Source organism: Lissotriton vulgaris, chromosome 4_1, assembly GCF_964263255.1.
Source record: "Lissotriton vulgaris chromosome 4_1, aLisVul1.2, whole genome shotgun sequence".
NCBI classification, from domain to species: domain Eukaryota; kingdom Metazoa; phylum Chordata; class Amphibia; order Caudata; family Salamandridae; genus Lissotriton; species Lissotriton vulgaris.
The window spans coordinates 832,333,478-832,356,689 of record NC_141691.1 but is presented as its reverse complement, the minus strand read 5'-3'; the positions used below and the strand labels follow the sequence as shown (position 1 = coordinate 832,356,689).

The following is a 23,212-nucleotide window of genomic DNA, read 5'->3' as shown; positions in this document are numbered from 1 at the left end:
CACCTCTCAACCCAACCGGAGTAACTCCCTACAGTTCTGTACTCACATCATACATGCACATACCAAGAAAGCATCATCACTAAAGCTGTTGAGGCAAAGGGAACCGAGAACTGATAGTCACACCAAGATCACGTTCACCAATCCACATAACCTCCACTTTGGCCACAACAATTTGTCACTCATTAAAGGCACACTACCATTCACCAAATGTAACCGCCGTCACAGCTAAAACCAATCCTTCAAAACATTATTAACAAGAGAATTCTAACATTAAGAAAAAAGATAAGTCACAATAAACAACACATACCCTAGCTTTACAAAAGGTACTAGTGTGAACACACTTGGATATCTTGCAACACCTAGCACATTAAAGCATATCTTATGCAGCAAATATAGAAAGAGGGTGCTTCATAAGCCTGTACTGATTTCATCCATTTGTGTGTCGTTCAGCAAAAAGTTTCTCACAACCCTTAACTCAACCCATCAGTTTGTGTCTCATTCTGAGAACAAAGGAACAAGATGCCTCACAACCCTTCATTCACCACAGCCATGGGTGTCACCTGCAGAAAAAGAAAGTAATGAGTGTATTAAGCAAAGATGCAGGGCGTCTCACAAGCCTTCACTCAACCCATCCAAGGAAGTCGGTACAACAATTAAAGTAAGAGGGGCCTTCCAATCCTTCACTCAACCATCCATGGACGTCTTGTACAGAAATCAGAGCTAAAGTGAATCCGAAAACCCTTCACGCAATCCACCCATGGGTAACTACTGCAGCAAAGAATAAGTAGCTCATTTTCTACCCATACCTCGATCAAACAACACCGCTTCAACAACCGCCATCTCGATGAAAACGCTATTATGTTCATCTCGTGTCCAGCGCTCTCACCTACAGACTAACAATCCCCTATAGACTAACAATCATTCTGGTGCACAACAAAAATTCTCTGAATTAACAAAACAACCAAAAGCTGAAAACCTCAGCAACAATTGCATGGACGTCTGTTCGATGCCCATCCTCTTTGGGGAAGTATCAGAGTGCCACCATAATTGTCAACACTCTGGCACTGTAAGTCTCTTCAGAGAAGTTGGATCACAAACACAATACTTCACAAGGCGATACATTAGTGGTATTTTCTATTTAATTAACAGCACCATCAATGCCAGACAGATAAAAAAAAACTCCACCGGATCCTCTGAGTAGAACTTCGTGTTTGTTCATTTTTATTTTCCTACACAATGGTAAAAAAACAGAAAGCGGAAAATGGCATCCTTTCAGTGCCTCGAGAGGAAGCAGACACGTTACCATCCCACTCAGCTGGTCTCATTCCAATCTCGTATTGCAATGCAAACGCCAGCTGGTGCAGACAGAAACAGTTTTCAGGCTTTGATGCCAATTATCTGTACTGCAGAAATGAGTAACTGTAACCGTGCTTAACCAGGCAGCTCTGCCACGCTATGCAGACGCCCTTCAGCGCTATGCAGAAAGTGTCTCTTCAATCAGACATGGTCTGAACGAGAGCAGGTTTCGCGCACTTTAGAGGCCGCTGCTTTTGTTCGTCTCTTCAAGTCAATTCTCCCCAAGCAACTCGAAATGAAACCAGCACACAGTTCTCAGGAGGACGTATGACCCGATGACTTTTCTCTTTTAATAAGCCATACTTGTTTTGTAGGCTATGCCACACTTTTTAAGTCTTTGCAGAGATACTTCTTTCGGATTGGCCAATAAGCGTCAGGCAGTTAGTGCCAATTATCTTCTGCTGGCCTATCACACAGTCATTAATGACCAAATCCCTCCTCCACAGATTGGTAGTCTGAGTCTCCCTGATAGAATGAAAAACTGGTGGGGTACCCACACCCTTTTCCTGCTCATGTTCATGTTCACATGGTATTTCATTACAGCTCACTGCCAGTGAAACAATGCAAGCTGCAGTCGTAGTGGCGAGGCATGACTCTTGAGGGTCATTTAAAAGGCGTATTTATTCATTCCCTGGTTAAAGGTACACTCATAGGTGGGAAGTAATATTGTAGAATGTATGCTGGGCACTCCACCTAGAGCTAAGCAGTCACTGCTAGATCTCCAGGCCGAAGTTCAATAAGTGCCCAGAGTGCCACACTTGCATCATACATGTACATTTCACAAAGTCATCATTACTCAGGCTGAGCAGGTAAACTGGACCCAGAAGTCATACGAAGCTACACAGGCGTTCTAGCCTTGAGGTTGTGGCCGTCATAGCAGTCTTTTGAAGAGCATGATCACGAGCAAGCATGTAAACAAAATTAAAGTGCACTACTGACAAGAGAAATCAAAAATTACTAATCTGACAGGAATTATTTTGGCAGAAAGAATATGAGTAAGTTAACGTGATTTTAATTATTTTTGGCTTGTTTTCCATGGTGATTTGTTCCTGGATCTACAAGCATTTCTGTAGAAAGGTAGGCCCTATGTCAGGGACTGTATTTTTTTTGTGAAAATTAGTTTTGAATCTGCTGATTTCAACCGAGGAGGATGATAGTCGATCTAAGAGAGTATTTGCAAGCACATAAAGTTCTGCAAAGGGTTAAATACCCCATACTTAATTAATTCCATATACTTACTACCCCTCCTGGGTTATAGTCCATCAACCAGGACTCTCCTTCCCACTTCTGTCCTAGGCTTTTCTTTCAATCTGACTCCAGGTGTTACCTTTCGCCTTGCAGTCACACTTGAGTCCGCAGCGCCAGGTGTTTCTTGTTCTTCCTCTTTTCCCTTTCCCTTGAGGGTCCCAGGTCTGGGATCGCCTGGTGTTTGATGTGGGCTTGCGGAGGGTGTGACCTATCCAGCCCTAGCGTCTTTTCATGATTTCCTCATGAGCAGGGAGTGGAAAGTCTGCTGCTATAGGTTGTTGTTGCTGATGGTGGTTGGCCAGTCGGTTTGGAGGATTTTCCTCATGCAGGTGTTGATGCATGTCTGGACTTTGTTGATCTTGGTTACTGTTGTCCTCCAAGTTTATACTCCATACAGAAGAACCAATTTTACGTCAGTGTTAAAAAGCCTGATATTGGTTGCAGCTTTCGGCCTTGGAGCTCCAGATCTTCTTTAGGTGAATCAAGGTAGGCCTTGCTTTTCATATTCGTGCCTTGACGTGGACATTTCTGGTACCCTGCTTCTCTATGACAATGCACAGGTAAATGAAGCCTTCAACCTCTTCAAGTGCAAGAGTAACTGCAGTTGTGCTGGCCGTGTTAGTAGTAGTGCTTTCCCACACAAAAGAATAAACAAGGCAATATGGGGGGTCACCAGAACATTCATCAGAGAATCAGATCGACCATGTCTGCTTTGCCAAGAAGTTCTGGAGGTCCCTGCAGGATGCGAGAGTGATGAGAGGAGTGGACGTGGCATCGGACCATCTCCTTGTCAAAGCCAGGCGAAAGCTGAGGAAAGCATGGTTGGAAACGACAAACTAACACCAGCAATTTAACACCACCCTCCTCAAAGATGCACAGAAATGGAGTGAATACTCAGTCACCCTCAGTAACAAGCTTCAAGGTCTTCAAGTATTTGAAGATGACTGATACCGAGCAGAAATTCAGTGCGAGACGATCAAAGAATCAGTGACATTAACCTGCCAGGGGGTGCTGGTCCCAAGAAACACCAGCATAAAGAATGTATTGTCACCTAGACTCTCTACAAAATCCAAGAGAGAAAGGAAAAGAAAGCTGCAGTCAATACCAGCCAAACAAGAGCAGAAAAAGCAAAAGCTCAAGGAGAATATAGCAAAACCAGCAAGGAAGCAAAGAGAAGCTTAAGAGCAGACAAACGAAGATTCATCGATGGTCTTGCCACAGAAGGTCAGGGAGTAGCAAGCCATGGAAACTTGAAAGCACTCTACAGCATAACAAGGAAACTCTAAGGCGGATTCAGCAAGCGCGAAAGACCTGCTAACCCCTTGCATGCTCATGCCGTCCGAATCCCGCCCACTATTTAAATCCCCCGCATAGCACAAACATTTGCACCACATGCAAGGGGTTAAAGAGAAAACTGGGAAGAAAGTTATCGGTAATGCAGGCCAGCAACAAACATGGAAAGAGCACTTGGAAGAAATTCTGAACCAGCCTGTGCCAGAGACTCCACTAAACATCCAGCCAGCTGAAAAGGACTTGCAAATTGACTCCAGCAGACCACCCAAGGAAGAAATACGGCACGCCATCAAACATTTGAGAAATGGGAAAGCAGCAGGACCAACAACATTTCTGCAAAAAAACTGAAGGCAAACCCTGAAACATCAGTAGACAGCTCTGCCCCATGTTTGGAAGGATATAGGAGGAGGAAAAGGTGCGGTCTGACTGGAAGGAGGGATATCTCATCAAGATCTCCATGAAAGGTGACCTGAGTAACTAAAGATGGATAACTCTTTTATCAACCCCAGGCAAAGTGTTCGACAGAGTCATTCTCAACCGAATAGAAGAACAAGTCAACACTCAGTTGTGATATCAGCGAGCTGGCTTCCACAAAGGTAGATCCTATAAATACCAGATTGCAAGACTGTGCATCATAACTGAGCAGCCAATGGAATGGAGCTCCCCCCTTTATATCAACTTCATAGACTAAGAGGAGGCATTTGGCAGTGTGGACAGAGAGACCCTTTTGAATCTTCACCACTATGGTGTGCCAAATAAACTTTAAAGAATCATCAGGAACTCTTTTACTAGGTAATGTCCTGCAAGATAGACCATGGAGGGCATCTCACGGAAGCCTTCCAAGTGAGGACTGGAGTCCACCAGGGTTATTTGCTCTCGCCTTTTCTTTTCCTGCTGGCCATAGACTGGATCATGAAGACATCCACAGCAAGGAGAAGTAATGGGATCCAGTGGACACCTAGGACACAGCTAGACAACCTGTACTTTGCAGATGACCTAGCCCTACTCTCCCATACCCATCTGCATAAGCAATAGAAGATAAACAAGGTGGCAGCTACATCAGCCCAACCCTCAACATTAACAGGACGAAACCAAGATCTTGAAGGCTAACATGGCCAGCACAACTGCACTCACTCTTAAATACCCGATAGCACTTGCAACGTCTGCTTATTATCATAACTGCAGTGAAAGAATCACCTACCTTCTCTGAAAGATCTTTTCCTTCACTTTGTCAATCCCTCCTAACTCTTCCACAGCCTCACTCTTAGTGGGAAGTAGTGAAACTAAAGGAAATAACTGTGATTGTGTGAAAGAGCAGCATAACAAGCAGAGTTATGAATCTTGGGCTACAATAAGTGTACTCAGCTTTAAAAGATGCCCTCTGTGGCCAACAGGAAGATCACAAGATTTTTGTTTGAATGGTCTTGATATTTTTAGGAACAAATGGAGCAGGATTCAGACCGCATTTGTAGTTTTAGCACAGATTATATGACTTTCCCGTATTTCCGATCCCCCATTCACACTTCCAAATCTTTGTGTTTAGTGCTCCACTCATCATCTGAATTGTCCCACTTACTCTTTTTGCTGTATCCCTAAAGACACCTTCAGACATCTTGTGCAGACAGCATTGCATACAGTAATACATAGTTGTGGGTCAGCCCATTGCTCATAACTGCATGACTTTCTTATCTATCACAGTTCCCTGCTCTTGATTGGATTGTTTTTCTCACTACTCCAGTGTGTCTTCACCCGGGGGGCAATCAATCTTCAAATCAATCGATCAATCAGGTTTCTTATAAAGCGCGACTACTCACCCATGAGAGTATCGAGACACTGGGTGTGGTGGGGGGCTCACTTTTGAAAAGATGAGGTGTACCCTCTCACTGCTGATATCATGAAACAACTTTTCTTGTTTTCGTATTTAATTCCTTTTTAGCACTCTATAGGAATGCATATCCTGCCCCTTCCTCTGCTGTGTGTTCACTTAGATAACACTCATGCTGGCTCTCTTTCTCCCCTGGCCTCCCCTGCCTACTCTCCCCCCTTTAACTCTCCCGTGTGAAGGTCAAACATTTGCATGACGTCTACTAGTGCTGCATGGTGGGCTTGGTGATGCTGTGGATGTGGTCCCGCAACACTTTCCGGTGCCTCTTGCCTCCTGCTTTCCCTACGGTCTCTCCCTTTCCCACCAGCTCAATGCTGGCTGGCACTATTGACTTTACCAATCTTGGATACAAGTAAAATTCACAGGTAATGACAAAGCCAATAGCAGCAACCTCTAATCTTGAAAGTCTATTACTTATACTATCAAGATAAATGCCATACTGCATGTCACAATGTGGCATACTGCCATGCCCTGAAACCTTGGAATTATAGAAAGTAATGTTTTCATATTTCTAAGAAGACTGCCACATTGCATGATGCAAAGTGACCTGATGTTGACGCAGCAAACCTAATATGATGGAAACAATATTTTCTATACTTTCGAGATGGCTACTCCCAAAACATGTTATCAATCTTTGCACTTGTCTATCCTTATATTCACATGCCGCTACTGATATAATTTACTTCTACCCTTAGTTGACTCACTATCTGCGGTATTTATCAGCCAAACATTTATTTATTTGTGAAGTCATTTTCATTAATCAACTTTTTGTATGACACATCCCCTTTCATTTTCTACAGATAAGTTTTCATTGTGCTTTATAGTCTTTCCATTTTCGCAGTTTGCTTTTTAATCATCCCAATCCTCTAAGCAAATGCCACCCATCTTTTATACTGCGCTCACCTCCATTTCAACTGCACCAACCAAAGAGCTTTTAATTTCTCCATTTCTCTAAAAAGATTTCTAGCCCATTCTTATTCTAGCTGCTCCAACCCAATGTTGATTACACCATTTTCAAGGTAACTGCCTCATTCTCATATGAATTACTCCCTTACCTCTTGCAATCAATTGTTTCCACTATTAAGGACCATATCACTAAATGCAAATTGCTTAGCTCTAAATTTAAACTCAATACGCTGCATCTCATTTCAATACCTTACCTCAATATGCAGATGTTAATATAATTATCCCTGTGCACATATGGTATGCAACTCATTGTAATTTTCTTCTACTTTCCTCACATGTGTTATTGCTTTCCATAACTATAACTCTCATTACATCGCAATTAGCTAAAGAAATAAAGCAAAGCAGGGCTGAATTAAATGGGTATATTAGAATGGAGCATTTAGGGGGGGGGGGCTACTGTGGCGATCAATACAGCAGCGGATTTGTGAGAGCCGTCTTCACGGAGCTTACCTTTGCAGCAAAAAGGCTTATTTTTTTCATCTGAGACTCTACCTCTTCACATGCTTGAGCTCTTCAATTACCTATTTCTTATAAATGCAGCTGTCCTCGTCTTGGCAGTTCGGCAAGATGCTTACCGGCCATGATGTGAGCGGGCGCTATTTTGTGAGGCTCAACACTTGCATTTTGTTTTCTTTTTCTTGAGAGGTTGAAACTTCAGTTTATCATCAGAAAAGGCCTTAATGTCTCTGGTTGTTGGCTCAGGCGGCAACAGCTCTGCATTGAGACGTGCCTAATCCTCTGTGGTAGTCCCTCTTCAGATTTTTTACCATTGTCCTTGTCAAACAGGTGAGGATTTATTATTCAATGGGTACCATTTTGCATTGCACATCGCTCATGCTTTCTCCATGAGGGTTTCCACACATATCCCAAGATACTTCTTTAAGGTTGATCCTCTGCTTGGTTTCTTCTGAATTCCTTCTGACCAGTTTTTATAATCTCTTTTTAATGGATTACTCGTATGACTAATATTTTGAGAGATGTTTTCTACATGATTTATTCTTCTGACCTCCTCATACCTCTGCATTTCCTACTCTTTCTCCTCTCTACTGTTTTTGCTGAGACTCTCTGGAATTTTGTTAAGGCATTGCCCTGTGACTTTGTTTCACTTTTATGGGCAGACTAAAATCCTCACAGAATATATTTTGCACTATCATGCTCCACATTAAAATGGCTAGTAATGAATCACCGTCAAAATATCGACCTACAAAATATCGACCTACAGGAATATCGATGCAGAAATATAGAAGGCAAGAATATCGAACTCCTATCTACAACATAAGTACAAAAATATCGAAAAAATATATAGATGTTAAAAATATAGATGTTTAAAATATCGTTTTTATTCTGTAAAAATATGAATGTAAAATAAAGTAAATAACACTAATAAATAAAATAAACATAATTAAAACTATCTAAGAATGTTTAAAAGTAATAAATAATACATATATAATAATAATACATTAATTAAACATATACATAATATATATAATATATACATACTTAATAAGTTGTAATAAATATTTTAATAATTTATAAAGTAAAAAAATATTATAAATTACAAATACATTTACAAACATAAAACAAAAACATAAATAAAAAGTAAAGAATTATGTTTAATGAATTAAAAAAACTTAAATATACCTTTAATATTTTTAAAATTAATTATATACTACATTATCTAAATGTATACAAAAAAAATTAAATAACTAAATAAATAAAAATATTATTCAAAATCCATAATAAAAAAAAATATAGTAATAAAAATATTGGAAAGCATAGAACTTAAAATTACCATTCCCACTCCAGAGAGCGCAACAGTAGAGAAACCGCTGTGTAGCATAGAGGTAAAAATTACTATTCCAACTCCAGAGAGTGCAACAGTAGGGAAAAATTGGATAGCGTAGGGGTAAAAATTACTATTCCAACTCCAAAAAGTGCAACAGTAGGGAAAGCGTTGATAGCGTAGGGGTAAAAATTACTATTCCAACTCCAAAAAAGTGCATCAGTAGGGAAAACATTGGATAGCGTAGGGGTAATAATTACTATTCCAACTCCAGAGAGTGCAACAGTAGGGAAAGCGTTGGATAGCGTAGGGGTAAAAATTACTATTCCCACTCCAGAGAGTGCAACAGTAGGGAAAACATTGGATAGCATAGGGGTAAAAATTACTATTCCAACTCCAGAGAGTGCAACAGTAGGGAAAGCTTTGGATAGCGTAGAGGTAAAAATTACTATTCTAACTCCAGAGAGTGCAACAGTAGGGAAAGCGTTGGATAGCGTAGGGGTAAAAATGACTATTCCCACTCCAGAGAGTGCAACAGTAGGGAAAGCATTGGTTAGCGTAGGGGTTAAAATTACTATTCCCACTCCAGAGAGTGCAACAGTAGGGAAAGTGTTGGATAGCGTAGGGGTAACAATTACTATTCCCACTCCAGAGAGTGCAACAGTAGGGAAACTGTTGGATAACGTAGGGGTGAAAATTACTATTCCCACTCCAGAGAGTGCAACAGTAGGGAAAGCATAGGATAGCGTAGAAGTTAAATATAACATACTTACAAATAATTGTCATAAATAAAAAAATAAACATTTAATTTTTAAATAACTCTACATCATTTGCAAATACCCATTAATAATGACTAAAAACATATTTAAAATTGAATAATTAATTAACACTAAATTAACAATAAATACCAATAAATATGAATTTATAAATTAAATCACCAAATAATAAATATTGAACACTAAAATATTTTCCAAAACAAAAAACATATTGATAATTAAAAACGTTTTTTTATGAAAAATGAATTACCAATAAAATAAATTTCCAATTAATAAAAAGTAATTAACAATTAAAAACATAACTTACCAATTGTAAAAAAATAATTACCAATTAAAAAAAATAATTGGCAATTACAAAATGTAATTATCAATTACAAATCTTAATTACCAATTAAAAAAATTAATTACCAATTAAAATAATTATTTACCAATGAATAATTAATCAGAAAAATAAAAAAATGATCAATACCAATAAAAAATAAATAATTACTTAATTACAATTAAATTACTTCCCACCCAATTCCCCTATAAACCCACAACTCGCTACAGAACTTAAACGCAAAAATTAATTAACATTAAATTACAAGTACTAAAAATTAATAATAAATTTACTATAATTAAATTACTTCCCACCCTATTCCCCTATAAACCCATAACCCGCTCCAGTACTATAACATAAAATTAAATAAAAAAATAACATTTTTAATATACAAAAAATAGTACACATATAATTTAAAACAAATAAAATACTTTAAAAAAAACATATAACATACATATAAAATACATAATAAAATACATAACAAACAAATATCGATATTAGTAACATTGAAATTAGTAACATCGATATAATTGATATCGATATTACTAACTTGGATATTACTTACATCGATATAAAAAAAATCAATATTACTTACCTTAGGGTCGATATTCTGTCCAACGATATTCTTGACCTCGATCTTCTTCACCTTAGATATTTTAAACTCAATATTAAAGTAAATCGATAATTAGGAATCGATATCTTGACTGTGCACACTAGTGATTCCCTCATCAGAGAAAACACCATCCCCTTTGACACTAAGCCCAAGTCGGTCAAAAATTATCCTCCCTCGCCTAGTGTGTCCTCCAGCAACTCAGTTTTGGATAGTATTATTGAGTGGGTGAGAGGTCTACAACCTTTTATGAGTACTACTAATCAGAAATTACAGCAGATTGAAAACAGATGGATTGCTATGGAGTGCAAGGTGGTGGAACAGGAAGAACGTATTATCTCTTTGTGGGACATGTCTACAAAAATTCCTCTTTTGGAATACTAAATCAAAAGTTTAAGCTCCACACAGAGGATTTGGAAAATAGGAATCATTGCAACAATTTCCGTCTATATGGTCAGCCAGAGAATCTTTAAGGACATAATTTACTTGCTCTTTTGAAGAAATTCCTTCCAGACCCGCTTGACCTTCCTGCTTCTTCATCTCTGAACCTGCAATGGGCACATTGTTTGGGTCGCTTAAATCCACATTCTACTAAACCCAGAGGCATTATTATGCTTTTTTTTTTTTTTTTACAGTTTATAGATCTGTTTGTCCTGAAGGCAGCTAAAGACAAATTGTGACTTGTCTGGTTATACAATTTTCATCTCTCAATATCTTTCCAATGCAACCAATGCCAGACGTGAATAATTCCTCTCTCTGAGGCCACAGATGAGGCAAATGAATATTGGTTATGACATTCTTGTCCCCTGCTTATGCAAAATAACCTACCAGAGAACCACTAGATCCTTTGATGATCCCCTACAACTGAAGCTAAGCTGTTTCTCCAGAGTACTGCAACAGAAAAAAGATGTTGATACCACTAAGCTATCAAATGTTTTGTATTTCTGTCTCTTCCTATATATGGCTTTATTCAATTTTTTCCTGCTCTGTTGTCAATCTTGTTAAGGTGTTGACAAGCCTAGTGCAGACTTTTACCAGTTGTCTCCTCAGATCTGAATACTTATCCTTAATCTGTTCTTCTGTCTATTCAGTTTTTTATACTCTTCTCTTACTCCATTCCAATTTCCTCCCCTATGTTCTCTGTGAGTGCTTTCTTGTTATTTACCACCTTTCTCGCCCTTGCTTTTCTCCCATGCTTTTTATAACCAACACTATTCTTTTGTCTCGATTTCCATTTATGCAGCCTGTCACTCCTGTTACTGTATTTTTATACCTGTGTCTCCTATATGTTTTTCATGGTCTTGGACATCCGGTTAAGCAACAATAGGCTATCTCTAATTTATCTAAAGTTAATTCCTAAGTTGCCTTTCTACAAGAGACACAGTAATGCTTCTTCTGAGCCTGATAAACTGAGAAGACAATGGGTTGGTCAGGTTTTTCTCTCTAGCAGATGATCGTAAAGGTAGAGCTGCTATCCTTCACCATAAAACTTTGAAAATATATGTTGTCTCAAATGAATGTGATAGTGCTGAATGATAAGTGTGGGTAAATGCTATTCTTGATAACACACATGTTACTTTATTTAATGTCTGTGGTCCTGTCATATCAGACCCTGATTTCTGGCATTCCATTAAGGTGAAACTTGCTAATGCCACTAATTAAACATGATTATGGCAGGTGACTTTAACAAATTGTTGGATATTTTTCAGATCGAAAGTCTAAATACAAGGGGAGAGGATGTAGCCTTACGGCTAGAGCGGTCAACTTCGAAGCTGGGGAACCGGGTTTGAGTCTCAGCAACAACACTCAACATCCTGTGATTCTGGGCAAATCATTTAATCTCCCCCTGCCTAACAAAAATGAATGTGTCCTGTAACAAAACTGGTACTCATGTAAAGCGCTCTAATACCGAATGTCTCGGGTCTAGTTCGCGCTATATAAAACTCTAAAAAAATAAATAAGAAATAAAAAAGTTTAAACCAGGCACATGACACAAAGCATTTCAATCCGAATTTCATGTAGACCATTATTTTATGTGTGGAGGACTTACAATCGTGATAAATTGGATGTTTTCCTTCTTCTCTAATGTCCATAATACAACATCCAGTATCAAAAACATTTTAGTCACTAAGGGCCTTATTACGATTACAGTGGTCCTGGGACCACGGTACTCGCAGGGGCGGTCCGACTACCTCCACCTGCCAGCCCTATTACGAGTGTGGCAGTAGGACTGCTACAAGACCGCCGCTTCCGTTGGGATTAAGGATCCCGGGATTAAGGATCTCGCTGCGACAGCGGTCTTCAAAGGGCCTGAATATGATTACAACCTGCCTTCTCGCCACCCATTTCATAGAGATTTTATTACACCAAACATGTTGATAAATTTGACCTACGCTGGTCCTGTTCTAAATATAATGGCTCTTTAGTTCACATGTTTTACCAGTATTGCCATGTTCAAACCTTTTGGAATTTAGTTTTGTCTAAATGTTTAAAAAGTATTGCAATGTAATATTCCGTTTACATTAGAGAATGTGTTCCTTGGGTCTTTTTCACCTAATATTGATCACCTCTCACCTAGACCTCTGCTGCTGGATCTTATCATTGCAATTGATTTTAAAGTAATACTTTCTTGTTGGAAAGACTGTTCTATATTAACCATGCTTACGTAGCAGAATTTTGTATTTGATGAGCATAACATACATACTGTATCCTCTTCTACCTTACATCTCAAAGTTAAATATGATTTACACTGGTCACTTTTCATAATTTTTTGCTCTTTGCTTTCTCTTATTCTATTTTCCGCCAACTTTCCTTTTCTCCTTTATCCTCCTCTGTCCTCTCTATTCTCTTTTTCAATCTTTTTCTTATTTCTTTATTTATATATAAATCAAAAAATTATTTACCCATTTATATATATGGCCCATGTTTTCAATCCTTTTAATATGTATATCACTGAATGATTTGTCACTCTGTATTATAATTGCCTTATGAACTTGGGGCATTTAACATAAGACAAGAACACACATTGAGACATTCTACAAGTGAACAGGTTGAAATGGTTGTGACAATTAACAAATTTGAGAGCAAGTTTATTTACTGACATTAATGAGAGATTAACACTGTTTTGCTGCCTATTGGAATGAAAATGGAGGATTATTTATAGACATGACTTACTTATTGGGCATGGTTACTCATGCACTGTGGAAATTAGAATTAGATCAAGGTACTCAATGAGGGTGCTAATACAAAGTAAGAAAAGTAAGGACAGGCTATAAGAGTAGAAGTAAAATTTGTTAATGAAAACCAGGATAATGAGAATTTAATCGAGAGAATAGAAGAGAAACAGGAACAATTTAACGTAAAAAGAGGAGCAGAGATATTTATAAGAGGAAAAATAACAGGAAATATAAAACTAAAGGTTTACGCTCAAACGACAAGTGTCTAAATGGCTCGCTTCAGACAACTTCCATCAAAATAACTATTTTCACATATATAATTTGTGCTGTGCTGTTCCTGTGATTACATATAACACAAGTATTCTGTTTCCTTGTGTACATTTTCCTTTCTTAATATCCATAGATAACAAATTCAGCAACTGTCCCTGTTTCTCCAGCACCACACATCACAAACAAAGCTACTTTACCTTTTTTAAGGAACAACCGGATATACCCCCTCAAATCGGTATGAGTCAAAATTGGGTTTATATCATTTTTTGCATATTATATCTTGCTTATGTTCATGAGGATAACAACAAACAAGGTTGCCAATAATGACATTGAAGAATGTTTTACAGAAATAGTACTGTACCTTCCAGAAAGCAGAGCTCCACCTGCTTGGCGATCTCTGGATCTGAAAATCATCGTCATATTCCCATATAGAAGCTGTACAGTCTTCATAAAACTGGTGGAGGTAGGAACGCACTCCATAGCGATAGTATCCTCCATCAGGAGTCTCTTGAGTGTGCCTTGTCCCACAGATTCCTGCACCAGAACTCATCCTTCTCAGCTGAAAGTACAAATCGAACCCCAAATACACCTCTCAGTCAAGGAAATTGGATATCATCAATATATACTGCAATAAAAGGCTTTCATAGAAGACATTTTCTGATTAAAACCATATATTAAAATGTTTTAAGTAATGATTCTTCTGGTATAACACAATATCATTGAGAGTCTGTGTAACATACTAATATTTTTACAGGTCATTACAATCTATTGAATAAAATATTATCAAAACTGAGACCCGGTGTGCTCTAAAATAATCTCCACACTACTCAACTTCAGCCATTTACTAACTAAGAACTTTCAATGTCTTTAAAATAGTGTTTGGCTACCCCTTTTCATTTAGCACGATCTAGGCGTATCCTTGCAAGAGGTGCTGATAGATGCTGATAGATACATGAATGACACATGCACAATGCAAAACAGATAACAAACTTTAGATACAGAAAATTCTTCCTGAAAATAACAATACAAGCGTATTAACTAGATACCACTTAAAGCTCATGTGGAAATATGGTTACAACATGAAATGAATGTACTTCTGGTGTGTCATTGGTTGTAATGGCAGCTTTCTAGACTGGCTCCTTGGGACAAAAAAAATATTCAAATTAGGTAACAAATTCTATGGGCCCGATTCACAGAATGAACTTACTACTTTTGGCATTCACAGAATGCACTTACTACTTTTGGTATTCACAGAATGAACTTACTCATTTTGGTATTCACAGAAGTTAGGACTACTAACTTTAGGACTCCTAAATGCCTTCTGTGAATACCGAAAGTCTTAAAATAACGATTTTTCTCAATTTAGTAGTAGTAAAGTTAGGACTACTAACTTTAAGACGACTAAATGCCTTCTGTGAATACCGAAAGTCTTAAAATTACGATTTCTCTCAATTTAGTAGTAGTAAAGTTAGGAGTCCTAACTTTACTACTACTAAATTGAGAAAAATCCTAATTGTAAGACTTTCGATATTCACAGAAGGCATTTAGGAGTCCTAAAGTTAGGAGTCCTAACTTTACTACTACTAAATTGAGAAAAATCGTAATTTTAAGACTTTCGGTATTCACAGAAGGCATTTAGAAGTCCTAAAGTTAGTAGTCCTAACTTCTGTGAATACCGAAATGAGTAAGTTCATTCTGTGAATACCAAAAGTAGTAAGTGCATTCTGTGAATGCCAAAAGTAGTAAGTTCATTCTGTGAATCGGGCCCTATGTTTTCAAGTAGCAGACTTCATATTACTTTTCGATTTGTGAACCTGAATCAGCAAGCAAATGCTGGATGACACATCAAGATGGTGAAAGCGAGGATCCAACGTGTATCTAAAAACTGCTGACTTTCAGACTGTGCTTCATACAAGTGGGATGGTAGTTTGATTAACAGAACTGACATACATTGATATAGATAACACCCATTGGCTGTGAGCTTTCCTGTCATATTATTGTCCAGTACCTGAGTCCAATTCTGGTGTTCATTTGTAACCAACAGTTGGGAATTTAACCTACATGGATTGATATTTCGGTTGGGTCAAGCCCTCCAAAACTTTAGAGAGATTGAGGCCTGCCTATCAAGTGGCTACACCAAAAGTGCAACGCCTACATACTTCAGCATGAAGAATCAAAGAGTAGAGGGGGTTCCTAAAAGTGCATGCTTAAAACTAGTAAAAAACGATCAAAGAAAATTCAGTTTTTTTGGCAGGTATGGAAATGATAATGCATATTCTATACTCAATGTGTCAGGTATAATGTGGCCCGTGTGGGATGCCATGGGTATCAGGTATGAGGTAAAGCAGAGTGATACAGTTGAGTTTTTAGTAAACTTGTGGATGCTCTTGATCCTGGAGGCAAGCTTGCGGTGTAGGATCCATACTATAGAGTGGTGCTTGCAGATACAAATCTGTTTCCATATGGTTGTTTGAATAAGCGGTTACCGGCTTCTTTTCCTTGGGACCGATTCACAAAGTTAAATTTACACTTTTGAGTAAGTTTACTACTTTTCAGTATTCACAAAGGTGAAGTTAGACCAAAAGTCTAAGTTTATTACTTTTACGTAAATACGAAGGTAAAGTTAGACCAAAAGTCTAACTTTACTACTTTTCGGGATTCAAAAAGGTAACCTTAGACCAAAAGTCTACTTTTAGTAGTAGTAACTTACTTTTGTGAATACCGAAAAGTTGTAAACTTACAGATAAGTGTAAGGTTACCTTTGTGAATCAGGTCCCTTGTTTGGCATAATGAGTGCTATGTGTGAGGTTTGGATTGTAAATGTATTAAAATTCTGTATATAGCGCTTACAGAGCTCAAGGGGCTCAGAGCATTTTATATAGAGTGAGTTTAGATGGTTACGAGCAAGTGGAAGCATAAATAGCAGATATAAGTAAATAAAGAAGAGTAGCATATTAGTCAAGGGATACACACCAATTTTGTGGGGAAATCCTAAAAGAGGGGGGATAGGGGTATGTGACTGCTGGGCAGTGGTGTAGGCAAGCATGCTATATTACCAAGTGCAAACTTGGGAAAGGGTTCCCCTGCCTGCAAGTCAAGTTTGGTGGTAAAAAGCAACCATAATCGTGGTTAAGTGTGGTTCTCAGGGTCCACTGACTTCTATGCTGCTGCCCCTGCTTCTTCATTGCTAGTTATCCCTCTGGTGCTGGGAGTAGTAAAGAAAGCAAGAGAGATGATGTCAGAGTTGGTGAAAACGAATTGGGAGAAGCCTAGAGAGTCAGGGTGCAGTGATTAAAGATGGACTTATTCCTAGCAGAAGGGAAGATGATGGAGCAAGGTGTCAAGCATCTGCCAGGAATATGTGGTCTTAGATCTTAACAATATTGTAGGTGTATCGTGAAGTGGCAATCAATATTTAACAAGCTCACATCTGAGGTTTAGATCATCATTTTTTTGTTGTAGTAAATGGTGATGGGTAAATAAGCATGGGCAAAGGCTGGGGTAGGGTGGAAGAAAGTTTCAGTCCATGACCAATGCTGTGAAATGTTTAAAGCTCTATTGACGAGAACCCACCATGAGGACATATGAAAAGAGAACAAAAGCTCTGTTTTTAGGCTACCATTTTTCTGACTATGGGTTTAATCTGTGATGTTAATCCATAATTGATGTTTCAGGATCGTTTGTCGAAGTCTTTGATCAAAGATTTGAGAAAACTTGGATGGAGGATTTATATAAAGGTGCCTAAATATATTAGTCTTTTAGCAGGAATCGTGTAGCTGTATTAATGCATAGAGTGCAATACAGACGTATAAAATAGGTAGAGATGGCAGTGGCATAACATAGGCCGCCAAAGGCCCCGGTGGTGCGGGGGCTGCCCGAGCTCCACAGGCTTATATTATGCCACTGCACCAGGTCCAACCACTACGTCATACATTTCAAGATACTCTTCCACCAAGCAACCCCACCAGATACTTTCATTGGTTCATCTGACCTGTGTAGAAGTAAGTCATCAGTTTGGGAAAATCCAGATATTTCTTACACTGCAGAATTATAAGAGATCTTAGAAGCATCCCCTGCAGCCCCTGAGGGAAGAATTGTTTCTCAGCCCAACATTCTTCAACATCTACATGATAACCCTTGCAGACATCATCAGAGCCCATGGCATCAACATAGTAGTATCTTACGTCGACGAGACACAGCGCATCCTTTCCCTTACTGACTCAAAGAGCACCACCAAGGCAAACTTTGCCAACTGCACGAGCATTGTCGCTGCTTGGATGAAAAAACAACTGCCTCCATATCAACACAGACAAAATTGAAATACTAATCTTCGGTAACAACCACTCCCTCCTGGGACGCCTTCAGGTGGCCCTCCTAACTTGGCACCCACCCGTACCTGCAGACTATGCAAAGAACCTTGGTATCATCCTGGACACCACCTTTCCATGAGCAGACAGATCAATGCTGCCTACTCATCATTATTCCACATCCTATGAATGCTAATCTAGATTTTAAAGTGGATCCCACTGAACTCTAGATGTCACTCAAGTTCTTATCACAAGTAGAGTTGATTACGCAAACACCCTCTATATCAGAATCCTAGCCCATGCCCTAAGCTGACTCCAAACCATATAGAATGCTACCGCCAGACTAATGCTGAATATCCCATGAAATAACCACATTTCTTCACACCTAATCAATCTCCACTGGCTTCCAGTCCGGGAAAGATGTAAGCTCAAGCCACTCACCCATGCCTACAAAGCTCTCCATAACACCGGTCCAGATTACCTCAACCACAACCTCAACTTCTACCAACCCACCAGACACCTTCGATCTGCATCCCACCAGACACCTTCGATCTGCATCCCAGGCAAAAGCATACCTCCCTCCCATCAAGAAGACCAGATGTGAAGGATGCTTCTTCTCACACCTCGCAGCCAAGACCTAGAACAACCTACCAAAACACCTCAGATCCTCCCCCTCCCTCTTGGGCTTCTGAACGGACCTCAAGACATGGCTTTTCCAGACGAAACAGGCAAGATCTCCTCCTCCTCCAACAGACCTGCCCAACTCAGCACCTGGATACCTTCACAGTGATTAGTCGCGCTCCACAAATTCACATAACATAATGTAACATAACATAACGTAACATAGGCACACAATTCCATGTCCCAGGAAGGAGCCAGGTGTTGTTTGGATTTTTCTTGGGCTAAATAAAAACACAAAAGGTGTATGGCTCCTTGCTTGGGCGCACACGCACACATGCACACACACACTCGTACATACACACACGTACACACCCGCACACCCACACACACAAAAACACACGTGCTGTTGCACACACACACACAAAGATGTGTACCCTAGAAGGAGTCAGATACTGTTTGCATGTCTGTGCTTGAGCAATGAGTCAAGATTCTTACTGGATTTTTCCTTAGGCTAAGAAAACAAATCAAACAAATAATGGCTCCTTGCTGAGGATCTGTTGGGTGCTTGCTGAAGCCAGACCTAAATATTGCAGATATCTACTTCGGAACCCCCCACAAACACATAAACATTCCCTGGTGTCTAGTGTGTGGATCATTGCCCAAACCAATAGAAAATCCATAAAAATATGGTACTCCCACACTTAGGAAACAAGAAAATCACAGATATAGGTCACACTTTTGGCAGGGATATTCTCCTCTTTCAGAAGCTTTCCAAATTTCTTACATGACATGCACTAAGTTTATTGCCTGGCGGCACTCTTAACTAATAGAAAACCCATTAATTTCTGGTACCACTACAGTCAAGAGAGCCAAACAAAGTTGAAGGTCAAGCCTTGATAGGGATATGTTATGTTAAGTTGTTATGTTAAGCACATTTGTAGAGCACACTATCACCTGAGAAGATATCCTAGCACTGAATCCTGAATAAGGGAGCGTGAAGAGAATTACTATGTTTTGGAAAAATAAATGCAAAAATGTGAAACAGGTCATGCTCAGCGTAATATCCGGGCCATCCGCTCAGGGTGCGGGTGATCTGTGAGGCAGTTATAGAATCCTTAGAATGTGTTGAGGTTAAAAATATATGGCTAAGGTATGTCCCAATACAGCAGAGGGACAAGAAGACAAGTGCACTAAACCCGCATTCCGCTTTCAGTTACATTCCCAATTCCTCAAATGCCCAGAACTAGTCTTTGGCTCCCACAAACGCATAGAGGATCCACACGTCTTGTACCCATTGCTCATGAGACCTACAAGAACACTGACTACTTAACAACTCTTGGCAGGAATATGTTCCCACATGAAAGAGATTGTACGGAATTACCAAGTTCTGAAAGTAAAATCCTGAAATCTCACAAACGTCATGTGTAGTGCATTTAACTGGCCAGCCAAACAGGGTAGGGAAATCTGGCACCCAATGATGAAAACCTTAGAATGTGTAGATGCTGAAAATATATGGTTGTGTTACGTTTCCATACAGCCCAGGGGTGAATTGAATGACGAGCACTAAACTGGAATTTTACTTTCAGGTGCTTTTCAAACTTCTCATATGCACTGAACTCAATGTATCGTCTGTGGACACCCCGAGCCCATAGAAAACCCAAATATTTATTTTGCCACTAAATTCAAGTGACCCACAACAGTATAGAAGCGGGACAAACCTTTGCAGAGATATAGTTCAGCCCAAGGAAGACTAGGGGGAATTACGTTCTGGAAAACAATAGCTAAGAATCTGTTTAGCATAGTGTACTTGAGCAAGGGAGGCCCGGCTTGCACCAAAAGATTCCTTAGTGAATTTGGAAAAAATAATGGGCATCATTTAGAGTATGGTGAAAAGATCTCCATATGTCAGGGTGTTAGATGTAATTTCCTCCAACCCTCCGGATGGACAACAGCTTGCCATATGTTGAGATTTCTGCCAACCCTGAGGAGGTCTCCGTACCTTCTGAAAGTCACCATCATGTGAGTCTGAGGCACGGAAAGTTCTGACTACAACCCACATGTTTCAGGCGGACGCTCATCAAATATTTTTGTTTCCCAAAAGCAGATTTTTAATGATACTGACACCCTAGGAATTCTCGCCCAGTGTGTAGGGTCATTTATATGTTCTTCTATTTGGGCCTAAACATAAAAAAGGACAGTCGGATGCACCTACATCAATGGCTCCAAATCTGTAGGGGTCATCAATGTAGGTATCAGTTTGCAGCGCCAGCGGGAGCACTTCTGTTGGACCCATGATGGCCTGCCAGACTTTCACTAGAGCAGTCTATCGGTTTGCCAGATAGGGTACACTGCCACATGTGTGGTGGAATGCCCTGTCCATCAAACTCTAAATCAGGCCCATAGTGGTTATACATTCTGCTCAGTCCTGAGTTTGATATCCGTAATGAAATGAACTGCGCACCAAAAGCAGTAATTCGGCCACAAGATAGTGATTTGCGCTAATACTACATAATTGATTGTGAAGGCTACATTGTCTGGGGGAACACACACACATTTGGCATTATCTGACTCCCGACAATGAGGGTAACATTACCTAACATTACCTCATCATTCTAGGATTTATGTTAGTCTATTTCGGAAATGCAACAACATATTCAGCAAATGTATAAAAAACGAAAATATCTCCACATTTCTCATTATACTTTTTTGTGGAAATGAGATATGAGTGAGAGGTTTGCTTCAATGCATAGCCCTGAATGTGTTGCATAAAAACTCTTATAGTTTGCCAAAGGGGGACATCAAGACAAAGGCAGAGATAGGAGTAAACAATCTACTGCCGATTTTTGTTTTTTAAACAGCTGTGGTACAGAGGTACACAAACACTCCAGCAATGAAAGGGTTAAGACTTGTGAAAGTCTCTAAATTATTACCGTTGATGGGTCAGCACACAGAGCTTACGAATTTAGGGCCAAAGAATGTACTTGTTTCAAACTCCTTTACCAAAGGCATAGCTGCATTGACTATTTGAGTTAATATTCTATATGTGAATGAAGGCCACTCATAGACGCTATTTCCATATCAGACAGTGCATCTGTCACAATGGCTGAAGGAATATGGAGGTGTTTTGTATAATAATGATGAGATCTTACTAACACTTCAACGTAATGCTCTGATAAAGAAAACCGAGAGCCTGAAGGCAATATTCAAACTCTCCTCGAGGAATGATCTAGGCTCAGATGGTCTGAAAATGTGTTCTTTAAAAAATGATATCTATCATCTCACCTCCCACAAAGAAGTACATTTAATGGAAAAGGGGGTCAGAGAAGGATGCAGGATTTCATTAATTTTTGAGTTTGCAGGGGATTCTACAAAAGGTAAGGAGCCATTACTTTCTCTGGACGCTCTTCTTTATTTCTATTCATTCAGCAAAGTCTCTTTTCGGGTTCCTCATATTTGTCTGAGCAGTGCAAAATGGTTCTACGTCGTTATGGATTCCACCTGATCACTTTCTAATAACATATTTCCTTATTTATGTACTCTTCTTTATCAAAAATATCTACCTGATAGTTTGAGTGGATTTCTCAAAACTGGAATTTTCAGACTATGACATATGTAAATACTATACGTATATTGTCAAGGAAAACTGCACTCACATTGAGATTTTCATTTACTAATACATTTAAGCTCCATGCTGTTTCATCATTTTCTACCCACAATTATTAAAAACACGAATACTATCAGAGCCGCTTAATCTTTGAACAAGAACATGGTAGCCAGACACTTCATAAAGGGGCATAGGGACAATGAGGAAACAGATGTGGAGACCTGCACAGCTGCTTCCAAATCCAGCTCAATAGAGGCAGCTCCTTCTATGCATGCAAGCCCCGGCCTTCTCCCTTCATGGTCTAAATGTAACAATCATCAGTCAGGACAATGACAATGTTCTGTGGAGAAGTGTGGCTCAATGGTTAGAGCAGGCAGACCTTGATGCAGAGCTCCGGCCAGGGACCAGGGTTCGATTCCCGCCTCGGTGGGTCTTGGGCTCATAAATTCGTCTGACTGGATATTCTTGCCTCAGTGCCTATTCTAATCATGGGTCCCACGCTGCAACTCTGGGCAATAGCTTGCTTAGTCTCCACAACGGCCCCAACAGCGCCGGGGATGCCTGGTTTCACCATGGGGGTGCCCAGGAGTGGACACTTCACACGGAAAACCAGGAAGGGTACCCTTGCGGTATTCGTACAAGCGCCGGGAGACCCACAGCGGGTAGCTGTGCGCTATACAAGTACAAAGACATTTACATTTACTGTCAACATTCTGCTCTTCTAAGCAGACTCTGCCTGTACCCCTTCATTAACACACATGTAGAACACATGCAGGACCAGACCGGGAACAGCAATCAGCCCTGGCAGATTGCTGTTCGACCAGCATTGGGACCAGGGGGAGGGGAAAGGGGGGTAGCAAGCAAGAAGCCCTGCTCCCTCTTTTGTTGCAGGTGGGCCGATATTGCAGCACTTCTGCGAAACTGGCCCCCAGAGACAAAACCGGCCCCCACCCCTTCAGCCCACCAGGGAAATGCCCAGTGCCCACTACTGCCAGTCC

General features: G+C 39.7%; 1 protein-coding gene across 1 annotated transcript in view; it reads right to left on the bottom strand.

The window, feature by feature from the left end:
• Positions 1–23,212, bottom strand: part of NRSN1 (neurensin 1) — a 107,712-nt gene that overhangs the window by 17,322 nt on the left and 67,178 nt on the right. Inside the window, exon 2 of the mRNA XM_086965149.1 lies at positions 14,044–14,241. Coding sequence (XP_086821275.1) covers positions 14,044–14,232 — 189 coding nt within the window. The 5' untranslated portion in view covers positions 14,233–14,241. The remainder of the gene's footprint in view (positions 1–14,043; positions 14,242–23,212) is intronic.